The sequence below is a fragment of the Henckelia pumila genome, chromosome 4, assembly GCF_033568475.1.
Source record: "Henckelia pumila isolate YLH828 chromosome 4, ASM3356847v2, whole genome shotgun sequence".
Lineage (NCBI taxonomy): Eukaryota > Viridiplantae > Streptophyta > Magnoliopsida > Lamiales > Gesneriaceae > Henckelia > Henckelia pumila.
Window position 1 is genome coordinate 197,361,750 of NC_133123.1, and position 20,337 is coordinate 197,382,086.

At 36.1% G+C, this 20,337-nt stretch overlaps 2 protein-coding genes across 4 annotated transcripts in view; one reads left to right on the plus strand and one right to left on the minus strand.

The window, feature by feature from the left end:
- LOC140864321 (uncharacterized) overlaps nucleotides 1-9,378 on the plus strand; it is a 39,558-nt gene extending 30,180 nt beyond the window's left edge. For all 3 annotated transcript variants that reach the window (XR_012144207.1, XR_012144206.1, XM_073268429.1), the window contains 2 exons: nucleotides 7,494-7,628; nucleotides 9,009-9,378. Coding sequence is in view for 1 of the 3 variants with exons in the window: in XM_073268429.1 (XP_073124530.1) it covers nucleotides 7,494-7,628; nucleotides 9,009-9,010 (137 nt within the window). In the remaining 2 variants the exon portion in view is untranslated. The remainder of the gene's footprint in view (nucleotides 1-7,493; nucleotides 7,629-9,008) is intronic.
- Nucleotides 9,379-9,957: 579 nt separating this feature from the next.
- Nucleotides 9,958-11,813, minus strand: LOC140866650 (zinc finger protein 1-like). Its single transcript, XM_073271678.1, has one exon. The coding sequence runs from the start codon at nucleotides 10,521-10,523 to the stop codon at nucleotides 10,005-10,007; it is 519 nt and encodes a 172-aa protein (XP_073127779.1). The 5' UTR covers nucleotides 10,524-11,813; the 3' UTR covers nucleotides 9,958-10,004.
- Nucleotides 11,814-20,337: the final 8,524 nt, after the last annotated feature.

Below are 20,337 nucleotides of genomic sequence, written 5' to 3' on the forward strand. Positions count from 1 at the left end.
GGCCCAAAATCTACTGACTGGCCCACCATAAAAATTATTAGGCTAACTTAAATAAATTATTTAAGGTCCAAATAAAATTATTTAGAGACCCAAATAAAATTATTTGGAGGCCCAAATAATTTTCTAACTAATTTTTAAAGCCCAAAATACACTAAAACCATTAAATACTTAAAAATTAAAATACCCGAGCCCGGCCCACCTAACCCGGACCCGGACCACCTGACCCGACCCTAGACCTACCAGACCCGACCCAGGCCCCAAACCCGACCCGGAAACACCCTAAACCCTAAACCCAATTCCCAACCCGTAGCCCCTCCTCTCCTTTCTCGGCTGGGCGAGCAGCAGCTATTTCATGGCCGCTGCCTCCCTGCTCCGGCCGCCCCTGGCCGGAGCACCACCGCCCAGACGTAGCCCACGTCTGGGCGGTCCAAACCAGACCCCAAACCCGACCCCATGCAGTCCAGGAGAAGAGAACCCGAACCCCTTCCTTGCAACCCTAGCCCTGCGCACAGCCTAACCATCGGCTGGTGTAACTTCGGCCTGGCCCTTACTTGGCACGAACCACCAGACCAAACCGACTCTAGGGACCCTAAGGAACCCCCTCTAGGCCGTGACCAGCAGCAGTACTTCACCAGGTAAGAAAACGTGATGTTATGATGCAACACAAACCAAGCAAACGTGAGTTATGACATGATCAATCCAATTCTTACATAAAATCGATGCTAACAAAACAAACATGAAGAATCTGTAAAGAAATCGTGTAATAGCTCATATTGTGGCCAAAGAAAGGATTTAGACATGCATTATAAATTAAATACGAGGACTATTGCGTATTCGGGGCTCTGGGACGACGTACGAATGAAAAACCACCAAAAATCCTTGAAGAATCGGCTATGGAGGCTGAAGAAATTCTGAAAATCTGATGGTGAGGGTAGGAGAGGGTTGAAGGCGGCTAAGGGAGACAACGTAGGGTAGGGAGTGTTTTTTTTTTTTTTTTTTTTTGGAATTATTTTGGGTAGATATAGGTCAATAATTGGTATAAATTAATTAGGTAGATAATATAATCATAAAATATAAAATTTTAAACTCCTAAAATACTTACCAATCTGATAACTAATCAAAAATCCCGAAATACTAATTTATAGTATTTTTAAAAATTAATAAAAGTCATTAAAATGACTTAATTTGGCTAAAAATTGACTTTCTAAAATATCTAAATAAAATATCATAAATTTTGGAAATAAAAACTTCCAAAATAAATATTTTTGGCCACTAAAAGTCTTCTAAAATATTTGGGATGAAAAATCAATACTTAGTCCGTCCACGGTCCCGTCTACGCGATCAAAATAATAAATTCCTTAAAAATCTAAAAATACAATAACTGCGGGTTAAATGATTTCATAAATTTAAATCATGCATATAATCCACATAATAACACATAAATGTCATTTAACCCAAATATAAATTTTAAATAATTATTTTTCCTAATTATGCATACAAATTTACGTATTAAAATTTTCGGGTGTTACAGAATCAAATCCATCTGCTTCAACATCCCACATCTTACTTTCTCCTTTACTATAATGTGGACTCCTCCTAGATAAAAGACGAAGATTGTAGTGAACATACACCAAATCTTCTGCTCTTTGTGGTGTTATCTTGTTCCTCTTCAATGAGTGTATGAAATTGTAGGTGCTCTAGTTTCTCTCACAACAAGAAGACGAAGAAGGTTGCCCAAGTAGCTTTAAAGCTAAACTTTGAAGAGTTGGTGCAGAAGCACCATGGATAACTCACCACTTAGTCGGAGACATCAAACCTCGATCACGCATTGAATTATTATCAGAAAAATCATCAATGACGGCTGAAAATGAGGCAAACTCCTCATTGACACTTTTTCTTTCGGAAGAATTGGGGTAGTATCTTTCAATGCACTTTTTCCTTTCCCTCGAAACTTCGATGTCCCAATGAGGAGGAAGACGATTGGGAGATTCTTGGAGCCACTCATTGTTATAATACCTATATTGAAAATTAAAAAGATCAATACTTAAATAGTTTAACATGATTCATGAACTAATATTTTAAATAAGATAAAACTTAGAAAGTTTAAAATGTTTAGAGCTTTACCTTGGATTCAAAGAATGTGCCAAACAATGTAGAGGTGTGTTGCTTTTATTCCATCGCTCCACCAAAATATTATGAACCACATCATAAAACTTTGAATCTTCACTATGAGGCCCCTTGGATATAGCAACCCTCATTTTCTCTATCATTTCATCCCACCACTCATAGACTAAATGAAGACAAGGTTGATCAGTGTCTGCTTTTCTTAACATCTCATAAATTGGAGATGCGAAAGCAAGAATATAATCAATTTTTTTTTCCCAAAACTGATCATCCAACTACTCTGGCCTTTACTACATCATCCTCCTTGTACAGATCTCATCTTTCACTAATCACCATGTTTTCAAGACATTTCTTAATTTCTTTAAACCTTTTAAGCATAATGATCATGGAAGCAAATCGAGTATCCGCAAGTGATAGCATCTTTAAGTTTGAGTTATTATTGAACATTGATAATCTCATATTGTGATTCATTATAAAATTCTTGATCATTGAAGCATCACTTATACTACTTCTGCTATCCACTTACATTCATCAAAGGCTTATTTATTTTGCAATGAGTCAGTCGGTGCACAAATATTCTTCAAAGCAAGATTAAGTGTATGCACAACACAAGGAGTCCAAAATATGTGTGTGTACTTTACCTCAACGAGTAACCCTACAACTTTGCATACCGGAGCATTATCGGTGACTACTTGGACAACATTCTGATGCCCCACTTCATTTATGGCATCAATCAGCGACTTCGAGATGAAAGTTTTATCTTTGTACTCACCTTCACAATTTATCGCTTTCAGAAACATTGGACCACTCTCACACACAGCCATGATATTAATCAGCGGTCTTCTTTTCACATCTGACCTCCCATCACTGCAAATACTAACTCCTTTTTGTTTCCAAGCTGATTTTGTTGGCTCCAACAACTTTTCAATATGGGTTTTTTCTTTTTCAAGAAGTGAAGTTCTCAATAAATTGTATCCGGATGGAAGATATCCTGGAATCGTTCGTTGAGTAGCCAAACTGAAAGCACGAATGAGGATTCCTGGCAATATTGAAAGATAATCCCCGGTGTAAAACAACCTAGCAATTTCAGAGTGAAGTTCATTTCTAGCATTCAAGTTAAAAGCTTTTTCAAGACGACCAAATGTTTCTTTCCTCTTCTTCGTTGCATCATCAATTTGCAAGGAAAAAGGATCACTAAATGAGGATTTGAAACCATGTTTGATGATACAGATGATGAAGGCAGTGAAACTTCTTTCGGTTTAGCATTCTTCTTTCTCAGTTCCGCGTCATCCACTAGTTGTTGCATACGCTTGATTTGATCCATTGTAACAGCCGTACAACCAGCAATTCCAACACCTTTTTTGATTTAACAAGTGTGCTTTCACCCTCGAATATGATCCTTTGCACATTTTAGTGCATATATTGCACGACCAAGTGACATTTCCTCCTCCCCGGCTGCCTTTTCCACTTTGGTTACAAATCTCCACAAAGGAGAATAATCATCAGCATCCTCTTGTCCACCCTCATTTTGAATATTTTCCATTGCAATTAGCCTGAAAATAACACAAATATATCGATAAATATAATTTACAACTTCCTACAATGGACTTCTATTGCACCTTGGGTCAATCGTTTTCGTAAAGGGAGGACGAAACAAAATAGTTGCTATAGGGGCCTATTGTGCAGTCGTACAGGCGCGGGTGAGGGCCCGGGTCGCCCTTAACTTGTTCCGAATTCACTCTGGTTTCCATGTATCGCAGTTGAAAAAATACACACATGATCCAAGTCATGTATGAAGAAGTTCTCATCTGCATAGTAGACACTACGGACCGAGTTTTAAGACGAAGAACTATACCATGTCAAAATCTAGTGGTCTAACCATACGGAACTTGAAGCTACATGAGAATTAGAAGAGGTTATGCGGAAACGATATCTTAATCTCTTCAAACCAGTGGAAGCATCAAGTTTCGAGGACGAAACTTTTCATAAGGAGGGATGTGAGAACCCGAAATTTCAGTCAGTTTGGAACAGTTTAGTTGACTGACCAAATTCAGTTGAGGACAAATTCAGCAGACCGAATTCTGTTTGAGAACAATTCAGCCGACCGAATTCAGTTGAGGTCAATTCAGCAGACCAAAACCAGTCGAGTGAGCAGACATTCAGTTGAACTACAACCAGTGTTTTAAAAAGCGTAGCATTAGTCCGTAGTGTTTTTGTCCTGTCATAGCGTAACGTAAATAACGTAGCGCATAGCGTAAGCTATTTGTGCATGACAATTATTTAATTTATTTAATTAAAAAATAGAAAAATACTTATATACAAGTAAATAAATGAGATAATTAGCCATGAAATCATAATAATTGATCATTAGATGCCAAAATATAGTTTCAACATCCATATAGTCTTTTTCCACATTAACAAAACCCAACCTTACTTGTTTGGGCCTTTAATTTTGGTCAAAACATGTCAATTATGGGCCTTTATTTTTTGCTCGAATAGCCTACGCTATTCAGAAAATAGCGCTATAGCGCACGCTATTTGTGCTATAGCGCGCTTTTCTTGAAAATAGCGTGCGCTATTTGTGCAAAACACTAAACTAGTAGCGCTATGTAGCGCTACGCCATAAAAATGCGCTATAGCGCGCTGTTTAAAACACTGACTACAACTGTTGTTTCAAAGTTGTAACTGACGCATTAACTAGAAATCATGGCAAATAATGGTCATAGGAGTTTGAAAGTTCAAAATTTTTGTGGGTATCTCATAGGTACTTGGGAACTTTAGCGTGAAAACTAATGGCCGGAGCAACTTCGAGGAGATGTTTATTTTTTCTTTCAGCTTTCTCATTTTGTTGAGGAGTGTGAGGACAAGAACTTTGATGTATAATTCCATGATTAATGAAAAAATTCCCTAGCATATGATTGAAATATTCCTTGCCATCATCACTCCGAAAAATTTTGATCCTTGTTTGAAATTGTGTTTGTATCATTTTGTAAAAATTTTGGAAAATAATTCATGCTTCAGACTTGTCTTTTAAAAGAAATGCCCAAGTCATTCGAGAATGATCGTCAATAACGGTTATAAACCACCTTTTTTCAAACAAAGTTCTTACTGTGCATGGACCCCAAACGTCACTATGAACCATGGCAAAAAGGTGCAGATTTTTTACATGGTGATCGATGATGTTTAGCTAACTCAGTCGATTCGCAATGCAAATTAGAGAAATTTTTATTAATAAATAATTTGGGAAACGACTGTTTTAAATAAGCAAAGTTTGGATGACATAAACTCACTAACACCAGAAGTAGAGTTGGAGTTGAGACACATATTCTGATTCTGCCTTCCAAGGAGTGATAAATCCTGAAATTCACAATGATAAGGCGAAAAACTGATACGACAGTCAAGATCAAGGGTAGTTTGCTGATAGATATGAGATTGTAGGAAAAGAGGGGAACATGTAAAACATTACAAAGTGCTGGAGAAGGGGACACAAAAGTTGTTCCTTTTCCAGCAATAGAAGCAAAGGAACCATCGGCAATTTTAACTTTCTTGTTCCCTGCACAAGGTACATAGGAGGAAAAATATTACGACGATCCTGTCATATGGTCCCATTGCACATGTATCTAAAATCCAGGAGCTGTTAGAAATAGAGCTGACGATATTGGCGGATGAGGAAATACCTGTTTGGGCTAAAGAACAGGAAGAATTGGTTTTTCCGAATCGATTGTCAAACGTTTTGTACAGGTGCTCAAGCTGATCCTTAGTAAAAAGAAGAGTTTCTGAGGGTGACGATTGCTGTCCAGATTCATCCGCACTTGCTTGAATGGCACAACCACCAGTACTATGTCTGTAATGGTTGACTGACTTTTTCTTGAGATGTGCTGGTTTCCCATGAATTTACCAGCATGTTTCAATGGTATGCCACGAACCTCGTCGAGGTCTTTGTTTAATCCAGCAAGAAACACAAACACCCTGCTGTGATCAATTTTTTTCTTGTAGCGCATGCTGTCTTTGTTGCATTCCCACTCCTCCCCATCGAGGAGATCCAGTTCTTGCCAGAGAACCCATCAGTTCATTGTAGTAGGCCATGACATCCCTACTACCTTGTATTTGCCACATGCAAGTGGTCAGCTCATATAATTGAGAATAATTCTCCGAGTCGGAGTACGTCTCTCGAACTGCCTCCCAAATATCACAGGCAATGGCGGAAACAGAAATGGTTTGCCAATTATTGGATCCATGGAGTTAATGAGACATGCCATAACCAGTGAGTTTTCAGATCTCCACTGAGTGAACTTTACATCAGTTTTTTGTGGAGCTTTCACTTCACCGGTTAAGTATCCTTGCTTACCCTTTCCATCGATGACGAGACTCACAGACTGCGCCCACTCAAGGTAGTTCCTATTTAATTTATGGATTGTGATCTGTTGGGATGTATCGGAGAAAGAAATGTCTGGTGTTTGAGATCCGCTGCTCGAAGAGATTGAACTTCCAGTGCTACTGGAACCGCTGGATTCATTACCACTGGTAACACCGACCATTGCCGCCTTATAATTCATGATCGCCTAGGTCTCCTATATATTGGAGAGAAAAATTATTATCTCCTATTTTTCTATGTATATAAACTTAACAATTGATGCACGTTAAATAGATAGTAAAAACTCAGAATCATATCCCACCAAATCTGTGAGATATTTTGTTCCTATCAAATAAAATCAAATCATATCTTGAACAAATATTTCTTAAATAAACTTCTCTAACACATTTAGATAGGTCCTTAGCATTAGAATCATTTTCCTTGGTTTGCGTGTTACGCAGTGAGGCAATTATGTTACAATAGGTAATATTGTTTGAAGATGCCTTGGCTGATAATGATTAATGATGTCCCTCTTCACAGTTATATTGGTAATTTTAAGGGATAATTGGCTGATTGCATATATTACTGCCGTGAAATCCTTAGATTGCTGAAAACTCCCATGAAAGAATGATTTATCTACTCTTTCTCAAATCTTGAGCACATGTTCCCCTGAACACACGTACGGTCAAGGGTGCATGTGTTAAAGATTTAAAAACATGGGGAGTTCATATATCAATTTTTAATGGAAATTTTTTAACAATTTCGGGATTTCACAATGGTAGTGTATGCAATTAACCCTAATTTTAATTGTTGCATTCTTTTTGTCCTATTTTGTGTACCCTATTTTTCATGTTAAAAAGTGTTCCAGATTTTACATTTTGTTCTTATATATTCTCTACAACGCATAGCAGTTTTAAGGATGTTGTTCTAATGCCATTTTGTATGTATTGTTTATTGTCGCTCATGTTACAACTATTTCTTTCACTATTTATTCATTGCTGATTTCTTCTTACAGCTCATAGTGTTGGAGTGCTTATGAGCTTGAGGGACAGCCATACACCCATATGCATTATAATTTCGGGGAGAGCACAGCCCAGTTACTCTTCGAAAAAGCTGCTGGAGAGAAGCTATATTTCCTGCCTTGTCATTTGTAAGTTGTGTGCTATATTTTTTTCATCTAGTGGTACATTAAACTGCGTTTTTCCAAGTTAAATTTGCCACATCTTAAATGCGTATGACTATTGAACTTAATTAACATGGAGATTAATGCATTTGAAGCATAATTTTAATGTCCGTGTTTGTATATCTTTTTTATGATAAAAAATTTACTTTTTATGTATTGATATTTGTACCTAGTGTGCACTATATATATTGAGCAATCATGGCTTGTGCATCATCATTATTAATTAACAATAAAATAAACTTATCAATTTATCGGCAAAATCGGTACAGTTTTTTCCTTGAAATTGTCACCACACATTGCATTCGTTGCAGTTTGAGATTTTTTTTTTGAAATCACAGTTTATTGTAAAAAAATTGGGTATAATGGTGTGTTTTGGTTTGGTTTGGTTTGGTTTGTTCGCTTAGACTGGTTTTTGAGAAAATTTGATCGGCCTTAATTTAAATAGAGCTTTTATTTTTATGTATTAAATGATTAAAACTTGCTATTTGAAATTAGAAACATTTTGTGGCTGAGAATTGACATTTTGGATGCTAAATGCACTATAAATATCGTATTTGGGCTAAAGAAATAAGAAAATCAAGAGTCACAAGTAATTCAAGCTCAATGCACACAATCTCAAGTGAGCTATGTTTTTTGCTATTTTAGCTCAATTCATTGTATTCAATATTTGAGTTTTTGAGTTTTATTTCCATGAGTTGTTTCTTGTTCTTGTGAGAGTGATTTGAAGACATAATAAAAGGGTAATTATTTGTAACTCGCAAGAGTGTAAATCATTGTAAGGTATTTCAACACCAAAACAAGTTGGAAACTTCTGCAAGTCATCGTCAAGTGAATTCGATGCAGTTGTAAGTGGCTATGTTTAGGGGTGTCTGTGGCTTGCTTGATGGCAGTAGGGGTTTACTGAATCCCTCGGCTAAGGAAATTATCTTTGAGAAGAGGAGACATAGACGTGCTATCTCAAATCTCTATAAGCAATTCTTGTGTTTTTATAGGTGTCATTTACTTTTCGCATTTAAACCATTTGCATTGTTATTCATGATTTATTTGATGGATTAACATCAATTCTTCCCAGGTAAACAATCGAAATTTTGCAGAATCACATTAAAAATACTCCACTTTTAGGTTATAACAGAACTCTTTAAATTTAGCTGTTTTCCTGAAATCCACCAGGGATGCTTTCCTTTTCATTTCCATCACCATAAGGTGCTGCAGTTTGGTGTCATTACCAGCAAATGACTCGATTGTCTGAATTGCTCCAAATTTACTAGTCCTTGAACTGTTTTTCCTTGTGAATCAAATTTTTTGCTCTCTGTTAATCGTATTCATTTCTCTAATTAACTGTTGCAGAAAGGATATCCCTCTGATTCTGCTGCATATGGCGATCTTGGTGACTGGTGTCATAAGTGAAGGGCTCACAATTGTCAAGCACAAGACCTAGAAGCTTAGGCAAGCTGATAAGTCGTCATGATTATTCACTTAAGAAATCATAGAGAATCTTCATGAAGAATTAGGAGCTATATGTAATGTGGATGTGATTTTAAACTTGGGGAAGTCAGTAGTTCCATTAATGAAAAAATATTATTTATGATTTGAAATTGTTTCTGTCAGTGTTCAGATTAGATTTTTCAAGCAAATGGATTGTTTTTCATATTTTAGGATTGTAGTTGTTGCTCTGTGTATTTAGTTTCTGAGAAATGATTGATAAGGATATATATATATTTTTTTTCAATTTTCTTGGTCTTGGTGATCGTGCAATGAGTTAATGCATAGTATAGCTGTATGTAACTACTCATTCTTCTAAGAAGATGCACAAAATGAATCTCGAGGAATTGTGGTAGAGATTCTTTTAAGCTGAGGGTTCCAAAATAAGCATTTTAGCTCATAAAAGTGTATGATTTTCTGTTATTGGTTAATATAGTTATCTCATGCTTCATCAAAACAGCGATGTCACTTCAATTTGTAAAGGTGATGAGCGAAACTGGTTGCAGAAAAAAACTGAAGTGAAAGACCAGTGGCATTAATTGATTTTTACTTACGCTGTTTTCCCTTTAATGTGTATAAGGTGCATAAATTCATAGGATAGGCATTTAGTATAGTCATTTAAGTGCCTGAGAATCAGAACATTTCAGCTTTTAGGTAATTCAAGAGCTGGAAGTTCTTATCATAAGCTGAGAACTAGATCTTCATGAATCTGTTCCTAATTAATGAGATTGCATATCCTATTTTATTGGAATTCAAAATAATGGTGAGCCTGCCTTTTAAAGGGATTTTTAACTGATTGGCAAATCACAGGAAGGCACGACAGTATGTTACAATGAAAAGGTAGCTACTTTAATAAACTGATTACAGTTTGAGACTCAAGTCAAGCATATTAAGATTTGATGATTGCTGCTCCGCTTGCTGCGGATCCAACCGGAAACTTCCGGGCCACATCAAATCTGCTGCTTCCTCCACCGCGCCTGGTTGCCACGCTATCCCAAATCTTGCATTAGCCTCATTAGATCTTGCCAGAAATGAAGTTGCATCTCGGCCTGGTTTGTGGACTAGTGAGTGGGGTTGCACACCAAGTGATCTGAACATTGAATTATGGATAGGCAGAGCCATCAATGTCATCATCTTCTGTGATTGGTAATGCCTTGCTGCACCTCTTTCCCTTTTGTGAGCATTTTGATGACCGCCCAGTGCTTGTGAACTGTAAAATTTCCTCATGCAGAAGTTGCATGAGAAGACCTTGGTTGAGACAGGTCTTGATTGGGACTCGGGCTCTTTGGCTTCAGATGGATTTCGTCCGAGGCTCAAATTCAACCACTCTCCGGGATTTTGCAGTGACATTTCTTGATCATCACTTTCTTGACTATGCATCTCTTTTCTCGAGCTGCCAATTCTGCTCTTGTTGATTCTTGGTTCTCTGGGTGAAGGTACTCTTTTGAATCCTTCTCTTTACTCATTAAACAATGCTATATAGAGGGGGGGGAATAAATTGAGCCAGACAAATGAAGCAGTATGATATAAGACATCATAGATCTATCATGTGTCTCTGTTTACCGTCCCCACCCAGTGATGCTTGGGTTTCCCAAAGGAGAATGATTACGTAATCTTTCAATATTTGCCTCTTTCAAGCTTGTGATTCCCCACTCACCATATTTCTCCTTATCAGTTGAGACCACATCAACTTTAATTGGTTTTCATTGGAGCAGTTAAAAGTAAACAAAGGTTGACAATCCAACGACGATTCCATTCGCGTTCGAATCAAGGTCTCGTGGTATGCTTTCATTGCCTGCCATGATTTCTGTCTTCTTAAAGTTTGTCATCAGCCATCTACTTTTAGCACATGACTTTAGGTCAATGTTTTTGGATAAATTTCCGCTCTTATTCTTGATCTGATGTGAGAATCTAAGGTAACTTTTCTCTCTGTTTTCCTTGAGCTAACATAGTAGTGAGTTATGAAAGGTTTCAAGTCAGGTAGGTGTGGACTTTATTGAAGATGGAACCCACCAAAAAAAGAGTGTTTCCTCTATAGTTTAAATGTGTGAATGATAAGCTTCTATGTAGAATATAAATGTTTAAGCTAGTGGTTGCAGAATTATATCAGATAGGCTGTGTTCAGATTTTGATACCTACAAAAGTCTAGAGGAAAGTGGTGGGGTCTAGATCTATAGCAATAATGGTAATGAAAATAGGAAAAGATTTAGAGGGTATCTTAACCAGTTTTCTTTAGATTTTTTGTGAGAACATGAGTATCTAAGTGGGTGTCTTCATGTTGGACCTCCTTGGATTTTACTTCCTTGCTGGCAATGTGCATCTGGTGTACATGTGCATTAAAAATCTCTTTGTACTTTGATCTGAATTTCTCCCTCACTTAAAGGTCAGAAGTGCAAGACTCTAGCTGCCCACTTTAGATTTTCGCGTTAATTTTATATTTATTTACAAGGTAGATGTTTTACATGTGCCTAACAATGAAACATGTATGTCAAAAAAAATTATATGTAGTTAACATACAAAATATTGAAAGTTTGATTATCGGTCAATTTTATGAATTCACATTTCTTGTCCGCTTTACCGAAAGTTATGTTACAGATATGATACGTGATAAAATAGTATATAAATTATACTTGAAAAGTTTTGTATGACTGCATAAAAAAATTAAAAAAGAAAAAAAGTTCCAAGCAAGTTCAGTTGATATTGAGAAGTTTTCGGTTGACTGGTGAACTAACTTGTTGTCTACTGTCTAGTCATATTTTGGGTTGATTGCAAAGTTTTGTAATGTAAACTTCTTATCTTAGTACTTTCCTAGGAATTTTATTTTTTAAGGATTTCTAAGTCGTGAGGATGTCTTCATATACACGTACCTAAATGCCTTTTCTTTTCTTTTCTATATTTTTTTAGTATACCTAAATGCCTTTTCTTTTCTTTTATTTTTTTAGTATACTATTTGCTTTCGGGTAAATATAGATATATATTTGTTAGCCTAAATGCTAAAATCCGAAATAAGAATAAAGCAGAAACAGTACGATAAATGTAATGGTACGCTAAAACAATATATTGGAGATGATGTAAACACTGTGTATGCAGACAGTAGAAAAAACCATAAACAAAACCAAACCGACGCATATAAGAAGTACAATGCCCTTAAAACAGATTCGTCCTCTTCGGTATGTGCTGCGAGGATGAAGACGGATGATTGTTTCACAGGATACAACGGATAAAACCAGTAGAAACTTAGCACGAAGGCACTACACCGGCGAATTAAAGAAGTACCTGAACTTTATTAAGAATTGTTGCAAAACAATAGGAAGCAGAGAAAAGAGAACAAATGAAACTGAGTTGTGAATTTTGTGTTGTTTGAAGGACTGGAGACTGCTTCTATATATAGGCACTTGGGTTTCATATGGACAATCACAGACTGCCATATGAAAGGTCAAAGGTTGCTCAAATGGAGCACTAGCAATCAGCCATATGGAGCACCAACAGTCAGCCAGGTAGAAGGTCGCATCCAGAAGGATCCACACCCTTCTGAGTGAAAAATTCGAAAATAGAAATAGCAAAAACTAGATGAACCCTGGTGGGCAGTTTTGCCTTGATCGATCCGATATTCGATGCACTCAAGTTGCGCCCGTAATCTTGCACACAAGTCAAGCCTTTTCCATTGCAGATCGGACCCTTGATTTGAACCCCACGCAGGCGCGCGCGATTGAGAGAGCCTCCTGATTAATCATTCTTACACCTTCATAAAGTGTAACACAGTATAAGTTTACACATGCCATGTTTATTTTCTTAAATGTGATTCTCATTTATTCCACACACTTAATCATCCACTTTAACAAGCCCGATTACTTGTTCAATTTTCGTTCACACGAAACCCCATATTCACAAGTCTAAAGTCCAACATATTCTTCATCTTAAGTTTAAGATAAAAGATTAGAAAAAAAGTTGTAACTTATATTATAACGGACATTAAAGTCTCAAATTTGGGATGAAGTTTCGATTACGAGACTTTGTTATAATAAATCTCTCATTTAGTTTTTTTTTTTTTAAAAAAAGGAGGGGGCTGATTTTGTTGGTGCGATATGGTTTCTTCGATTCAGCTTCTGCCTAGGAACCTTCCTTGTATTTTGTTGCTATCAGGGAACCTTTATTGTACAGTGGTGCTGTCAAAGAACTGCACGAATCTCCTGCTACAAAATCAGAGGTTCGAATCTAAGGCGCGTACATTCAGGGATGGCAACGGGGCGGGTTTGGGCAAGCCCGAGACCCGCCCCGCCAACCCGTGGACCCAGCGGGTCCAATCCGGGTTAGACCCGTTGGACCCGCCAAATTAAATATAATTTAAATTTTATTAAATAAAAAATTAAATAATTTAAAAAATTAACAAATCATCATTAAATTTATTTTTTAAATTTATATTAATAATATTTAGGACAAAAAAAATATTCCTACAAGTTAAAATATATCATTTTTTTATTTAATTAATAATTAATAACAAAAGAAAAATCATACTAATATATTTTCATATTAAAAATATCATAATATATTAAAATTATTTAAATCCAAAAATATTATAAACTCAAATTAGGGATAAAATATTGATTATGTAATATAAATAATATAATTATATATTATTAATGTATATACATGTATATTTTATATATATATATATATATATATATATATTAAAGTATATTTAATATATATATTTTTGGCGGGGAGGGTTCGGGGCGGGTTCGGCCAAACTCGGGACCCGTCCGGACCCGCATGTGGACCGCTTGACCGGATCGGGTTCAATGCGGGGCCGAGTTTAGATACGACCCATTGCCATCCCTACGTACATTCGTTTTCCTTAAGAAACTATTTGCTCCCAACACGGTGATGCACTCGCACTAAGAAAATGTTCCTCCATGATAAAATGGATTCATAAGAATGTTGTTTTCAAAGTGCACTCTTGAAAACAACCACGAGTACCTTAGATGTCTTTCAACTTAATAATCGAATGTTTGTATATTGTATCTGCAGTATAAAAATATTCAAACCACAAAATATTTTGATGAAAATATTTTCTGCTGAAAAGGTCGAGGAACCAGTGTACAAAATTTTCTCACACTCAGATTCTCAGATTAATTGTATTCGGATATGTTGAAATGATGATTGATGCAGTATTTTTAATGACCGAATCATTTTCTATGATAAGACGCGTCTTTCTGATGATACCCGTTCGTTTGAATCATCAAAAACTGCCAAAACCACGAAGGGATGCCATGAACAGACGTCTCTGTTCGTTACAGACCTGAAGGAACTTCACATCATAGTGCAAAGAGTTCCTTGTTCCTTAAGTCTGATTCTCCTCCTACTTTGGTTTCATGGTTCCTTTAGGTTCTTTTTGGTTCCTTCAGATATCATCTATCATTTCTAACATGGGATCTTCCATTTTTATGGAAGTCGTTAACAATCCTCCACCATTTTAATAAAAATGAATTTTAAAGAATTTTTTCGAGTACAAGCCACAAGTCTTATACATAAATAAAGATATCCAATGGATTTGAATCTTTACATGGTGAAGACCTCTCAAATGATAATCAAGGTGATTGGTAGACCGACTTTAAACCAGCGATCTTATACGATTAACCGGATGGATCTCACACGTAGACTTTTCTTATCCTTGGTATTCATATTGGCGACACGGATCGGCCTTGTGTCTTACTACCCTGGATTTTCATGAATATTTATGTATTTAAGCCAAACCACACTGGAGACGGCACCATCTCCTATATTCACATAGTGGATGTTATGAAGAATACCCACATAAGTAAGTATTCCGAAGGATTTCTCTTTATAACTCCATTCAAAGCAATGAAGCTTTTCCTAACCATTTCATTACGTGAATAAGCACTTCCCTTAGGACAAAATTTAAGTGTTTCACTCATTCATATAGTATACTTTGCTCATTGAACCCAAAAATTGGAAATCATCCAAAGTTGAGTCGAGTTTCTACTATTCATGATCAATTAGTTGGCTTCAGTCTCATCTCTTTTGACTTTTTCAAAACTAGATCCCTTGCAAAGCCTTTCGTCAAAGGGTCCGCCAAGTTAAGACTTGACCTCACATAGTACATAGTTATGACTCCCTCAGATATTAATTGTCTAACTGTACTATGTCTCAATCCAATATGTCTCGACTTCCCGTTGTATATATTGTTATATGCCCTTGATAGTGTAGCCTCACTATCACAATGTATAGCAACCGGAGGCACTGGTTTCGGCCACAGATGAACTTCCATCAACATGTTCCTCGACCATTCTGCTTCCTTAGCACATGAAGCAAGTGCTATAAATTCGGCCGCCATTGTGGAATCAGCAATACAAGTTTGCTTTTTGGAACCCCATGATATGACTCCTCCACCAATTCTGAATATCTATCCACTTGTAGATGCATAATCATCTAGATCGGATATCTAACTTGCAACCGTATATCCCTCAAGAACATGAGGATAATCGGGATAATATATACCATAATCCATAGTGTGTCTTAAGTATTTCAATACTCAATAAATTTCATTCCAATATAATTGTCCCGGATTACTGGTATTCCTACTCAATTTTCCAACAGCAAATGCAATATCAGGTCTCGTTGATATCATTGCATACATCAGGGAACCGATAACCCTGACATATTCTAGTTGGTTCACTGCCCTTCCCGTATTAGGATGCAGTTTAATACTAGAATCAAATGGTGTTTTGACTGTCTTACAATCAAAATGGTCAAACTTTCTCAATACATTTTCAATGTAATGAGATTGTGAAAGAACAAGACCTTGTTCCTTCCTTATGATCTTTATACCCAAGATCACATCCCCTGGACCCAAGTTCTTCATATCGAAACATGATGACAACAATGATTTAGTGTTATTTACACTAATCATATCGGTTCCACATGTCATCCACATAAAGACAGATTATAAGACCTTTACCATTCTCAAACTTACTATACACGCATTTTTCAGCTTCATGGATCTTAAATCCATTCCCAACGATCACTTGATCGAAATTTTCATGCCACTATTTAGGAGTTTGTTTAAGTCCATATAATTACCTAACCAATTTACATACTTTATGCTCTTGTCCAGGCACAACGAACCCTTTTGGTTGTTCCATATAGATCTCCTCATCTACCCTTTCATTTAGAAAAGTCGTTTTCACATCCATTTGATGTACAAGATGATAAATTGATGCTAATGCAATCAAGGTCCTTATAGTAGAAAACCTAGTCACGGGTACATAGGTATCAAAATAGTGTAGGCCTTCTTTTTGTTTAAAGCCCTTTGCTACTAGCATTGCCTCAAACTTTTATGTAGTTCCATAAATTTTCATCTTCCTTTTGAAGATCCATTTACAACCGATAGGTTTTGAGTCATGTGGAAGATCAACTCATTTCCACGTTTTATTGCTCATGATAGACTCCATCTCATCATGTATTGCTTATTTCCAGAAAGCAACATCCCTTGATCTCATTGCATCTTCATATGTTTTGGGATCAGATTCCACCATATCGGATATGGAAATTTGTTTCATATTTGAATCTCGACTTCCCTCCATTAGATGCATTACGAAGTCAAATTCAAAATATTTCTCTTTTTGAGCCCTTATACTTCTCCTTATTTTAGGAGGATTTACATTGGCATGAACAGTTCCTTCATAATTGACAAATTGTGTACTAGTAGTAAAATCAATAGGAACTTCAGGATCTAAGGCTTTAGGTATAGTTGCAAATCTGTTTTCACAAAATACAGCATCACGTGACTCAAATATTACATTTACGTTCATGGAATCATTAGGTTCAATCACAAGAAACCTATACGCCTTACTATGCTCGGCAAAGCCCAAGAAGATGCACTCACTGCCCTTCTCCCCTAACTTATTCACTTTTGATTCAGGAAGTCTAACGATTTCTTGACATCCCCAAACTCTCAAGTAAGACAGATTAGACTTGCGTTTCTTCCATAACTCATATGGGATGGCTTTACTTTCTTTGGTAGGAACTCGATTTAAAATATGGCATGCAGTCATGATCGCCTCACCCCAATAACCCTTACTCATTTGTGAATTACTTAACATAGTATTCACCATTTCAATAAGAGTTCGATTTTTCCTTTCCGCCACTCCATTTTTTTGAGGAGTATACGCAGAAGATATCTCATGTACAATGTCCATATCTTCACAATATTTAGGAAAGTGGTATTCACCTCCTCTATTACTTCTAAGACATTTAATCTTAGAGTCACATAGATTTTCAACTTCAGCCTTATACTTTAAATTTATCCAACACTTCATCCTTAGTCCTCATTAAATACACATGACAATATCTAAAAAAAATCATCAATAAAAGTAACAAAATAACATTTTCCTCCCCTAGTAGGCGTAGCATGTAAATCACATAAATCACTGTGTTTAATTCCAACATAGAACTTGTTCTCTTTATACTAAGAAACGGGGTTTTAGTTATTTTATTTTGTATGCATACTTTGCATTTTTCTAGCATATTATCCTTACATTTTGGTATCAAGCCCATATGACTCATTTCATGCATTTTTCTAGAGTTAAGATGCCCTAGACGAAAATGCTAAAAATTAAATGAGTCAACCATGTAAATAAAATTAGTTTTATTGATATTCATTTTGAACATTCCATCATACACAAATATTTTGCCAACAAATGCACCTTCTTTGAGAATGGTTACAAAATCAGATTCTATGACAATCTTGACGCTATAATTACTAAGTATGCTTCCGAAAACAAGGTTCCTCCTAACTTCAGGCACATGATACACATTAGTCAAAGTAAGTGATTTCCTTGAAGTGAACTCCAGTTTGACAGTTCCTGTTTCTTTTACTTTCGTCGTAGAGTGATTCCCCATCTAGATAATTATATCTTCTTCTACCGATGAATAGGTAGAGAATTGGTTTCGGTTGATGCAAATGTTCTTAGTAGCATCGCAATCCAACCACCAATCTTGGGAATCTTCAACCACACATGCCTCTACGATCATAGCCACAAAATCAGGTCTTTCAGCCTGTTTTTGTTTCATCAGGAGCCGACATTCTCTTTTGAAATGCTCTGATGTACCACAAAAATGGCAAATGCCATTTCTTTTATGGTTCCTGGAGTTCTGGTTTTTGTCATCTTTTCTCTTTCTGGTTTTAGAGGAGTTCCTCCTATCACTGTTCCTTGGATTCTTAACTTCCTCCACCATAAGCACCTTAGAGGATTGTTCCTCTGAATTTTTAGCACGAAAATCTTCCTCAATTCGAATATGGCTACCCAATTCTTCCAGAGATATGTTCTCCTTTTTGTGCGAGATTATTCTTATAATCTTTCCAAGAATTAGGAAGTTTGTCAATAACCAAAAACACGACAATAGATTCATCCATATGCATTTTATGTTGGGCAAATTGATTATAAATGTGTATGACTTCATGGAATTGCTCAATCACTTTCCTAATTTCGATCATGCGATATTGGAAAAACTTGGAAAACAAAAATATTTACTTGTAGCATCTTCAAATTGATACTTGGTAGCTTCATGTGAGTCCCAAATTTTCTTTGTCGTTTCCTTGTTGTAGTATTGGTCGAACAAAGCATCGGACATTGCATTGCAAAGACCCTTGCACACATAGTCATCTTGGTCCCACTTTTGTCTCTCCCTTGTTTTTTCCATGGTTTCAGTTTTCGCCTCCACCGGTTTTGGTGTGGTAAGAACATGCACCACATTTAGCGAAGTGAGTAGAAAATGCACCTTATTTTGCCAACGCCGAAAGTTTGCACCATCAAACCTTTCCAACTTGACAAAATCCGCAACAAAGTTACGAAGCGAATTTCCTTGAGAATCCATCGATTGCACAAAATAGTTTCTTAAGATTGTTGGTGGGATATGGTTTATTCGATTCAGATTCTGCCCAGGAACCTTCCTTGTATTTTGTTGCTTTCAGGGAACCTTTCTTGTACAGTGATGCTGTCAAAGAATTGCACGAATCTCCTGCTACAAAATCAGAGTTTCGAATCTAAGGCGCGTACATTCGCTTTCCTTAAGAAACTATTGGCTCCCACCACGGTGATGTACTCAGGCTAAGCGAATTCTCCTCTAGGATACAATGGATTCCTAAGAATGTTGTTTTCAAAGTGCACACTTGAAAACAACCACGAATACCTTTGATGTCTTTCAAATTGATAATCAAACGTTTGTATATTATATATGCAGTATAAAAATATCCAAAACATAACATATTTTGATGAAAATATTTTCTGCTGAAAAGGTCGAGGAACCGGTGTACAAAATTTTGTCACACCCAAATTCTCATATTAATTGTAAACTAGTATTTGTTTTTGAATGACTATTTAATTTCATTAATGTATGCAATTGTGGGTGTCTTGGAAATAATTGTAAAGTAGACATCATATTTTTTCTTGAAATGATTTCATTTAGTTTCTATGATTTGGCGTGTCATTGATTTTTTGTATTTTCTTCATTAGAATATGTAAATGACGCGTGTTTTTCTAGTGGTTCACTTGTAGGGTTTATATATTTTTTTTCTTCCATAAATTTTTCCGATTTCATTTAGATACTTATCTTTGCAATTAAATTTTTACATTTTCAAAATTATTATTTTTCTTTTATCGGAAATGAGGTGTTTTTTAGTTGTTCATTTGATTTTTTTTATGGTGTGTTCTATTATCTGATACATCATATTTTTCATTTTGAGTGTGCTGTAAGGATCGATTAAAGATGAAAATTGAATTCATCTTGTTTTAACTCTATATGTTTCTAATGCAATAGCTGAACGATCATTCCAAGCTATGAGATTTCTTAAAACGTCTCCCCGAAAAGAAGATGGAAGAATAATTATTGGCAGATTATATAATTGTCGACATTGAAAGACTGTTTATCATAAAGATCTACACTGATTCAATAATTGATAAGTTCTATTATGTGAGAAACCACAAGACATGCATCCAGTGGTTTATATGTTTTTCGTGCCATGGTGTAATACTTCTAGTTGCTATTAAATGTTTTGTAAGTGTTTATTATCGACATCGAAAAATCACAAGGCACGCATTCAATGGTTTATATATTTTTCGTGTCACTATGTAATACTTGTAGTTGTCATTAAATATTTTGTAAGTGTTTATTA

Coding starts and splice junctions, on each gene's coding strand:
- LOC140866650 (XM_073271678.1), bottom strand. CDS start 10,523: ATGCATAGTCAAGAAAGTGATGATCAAGAAATGTCACTGCAAAATCCC.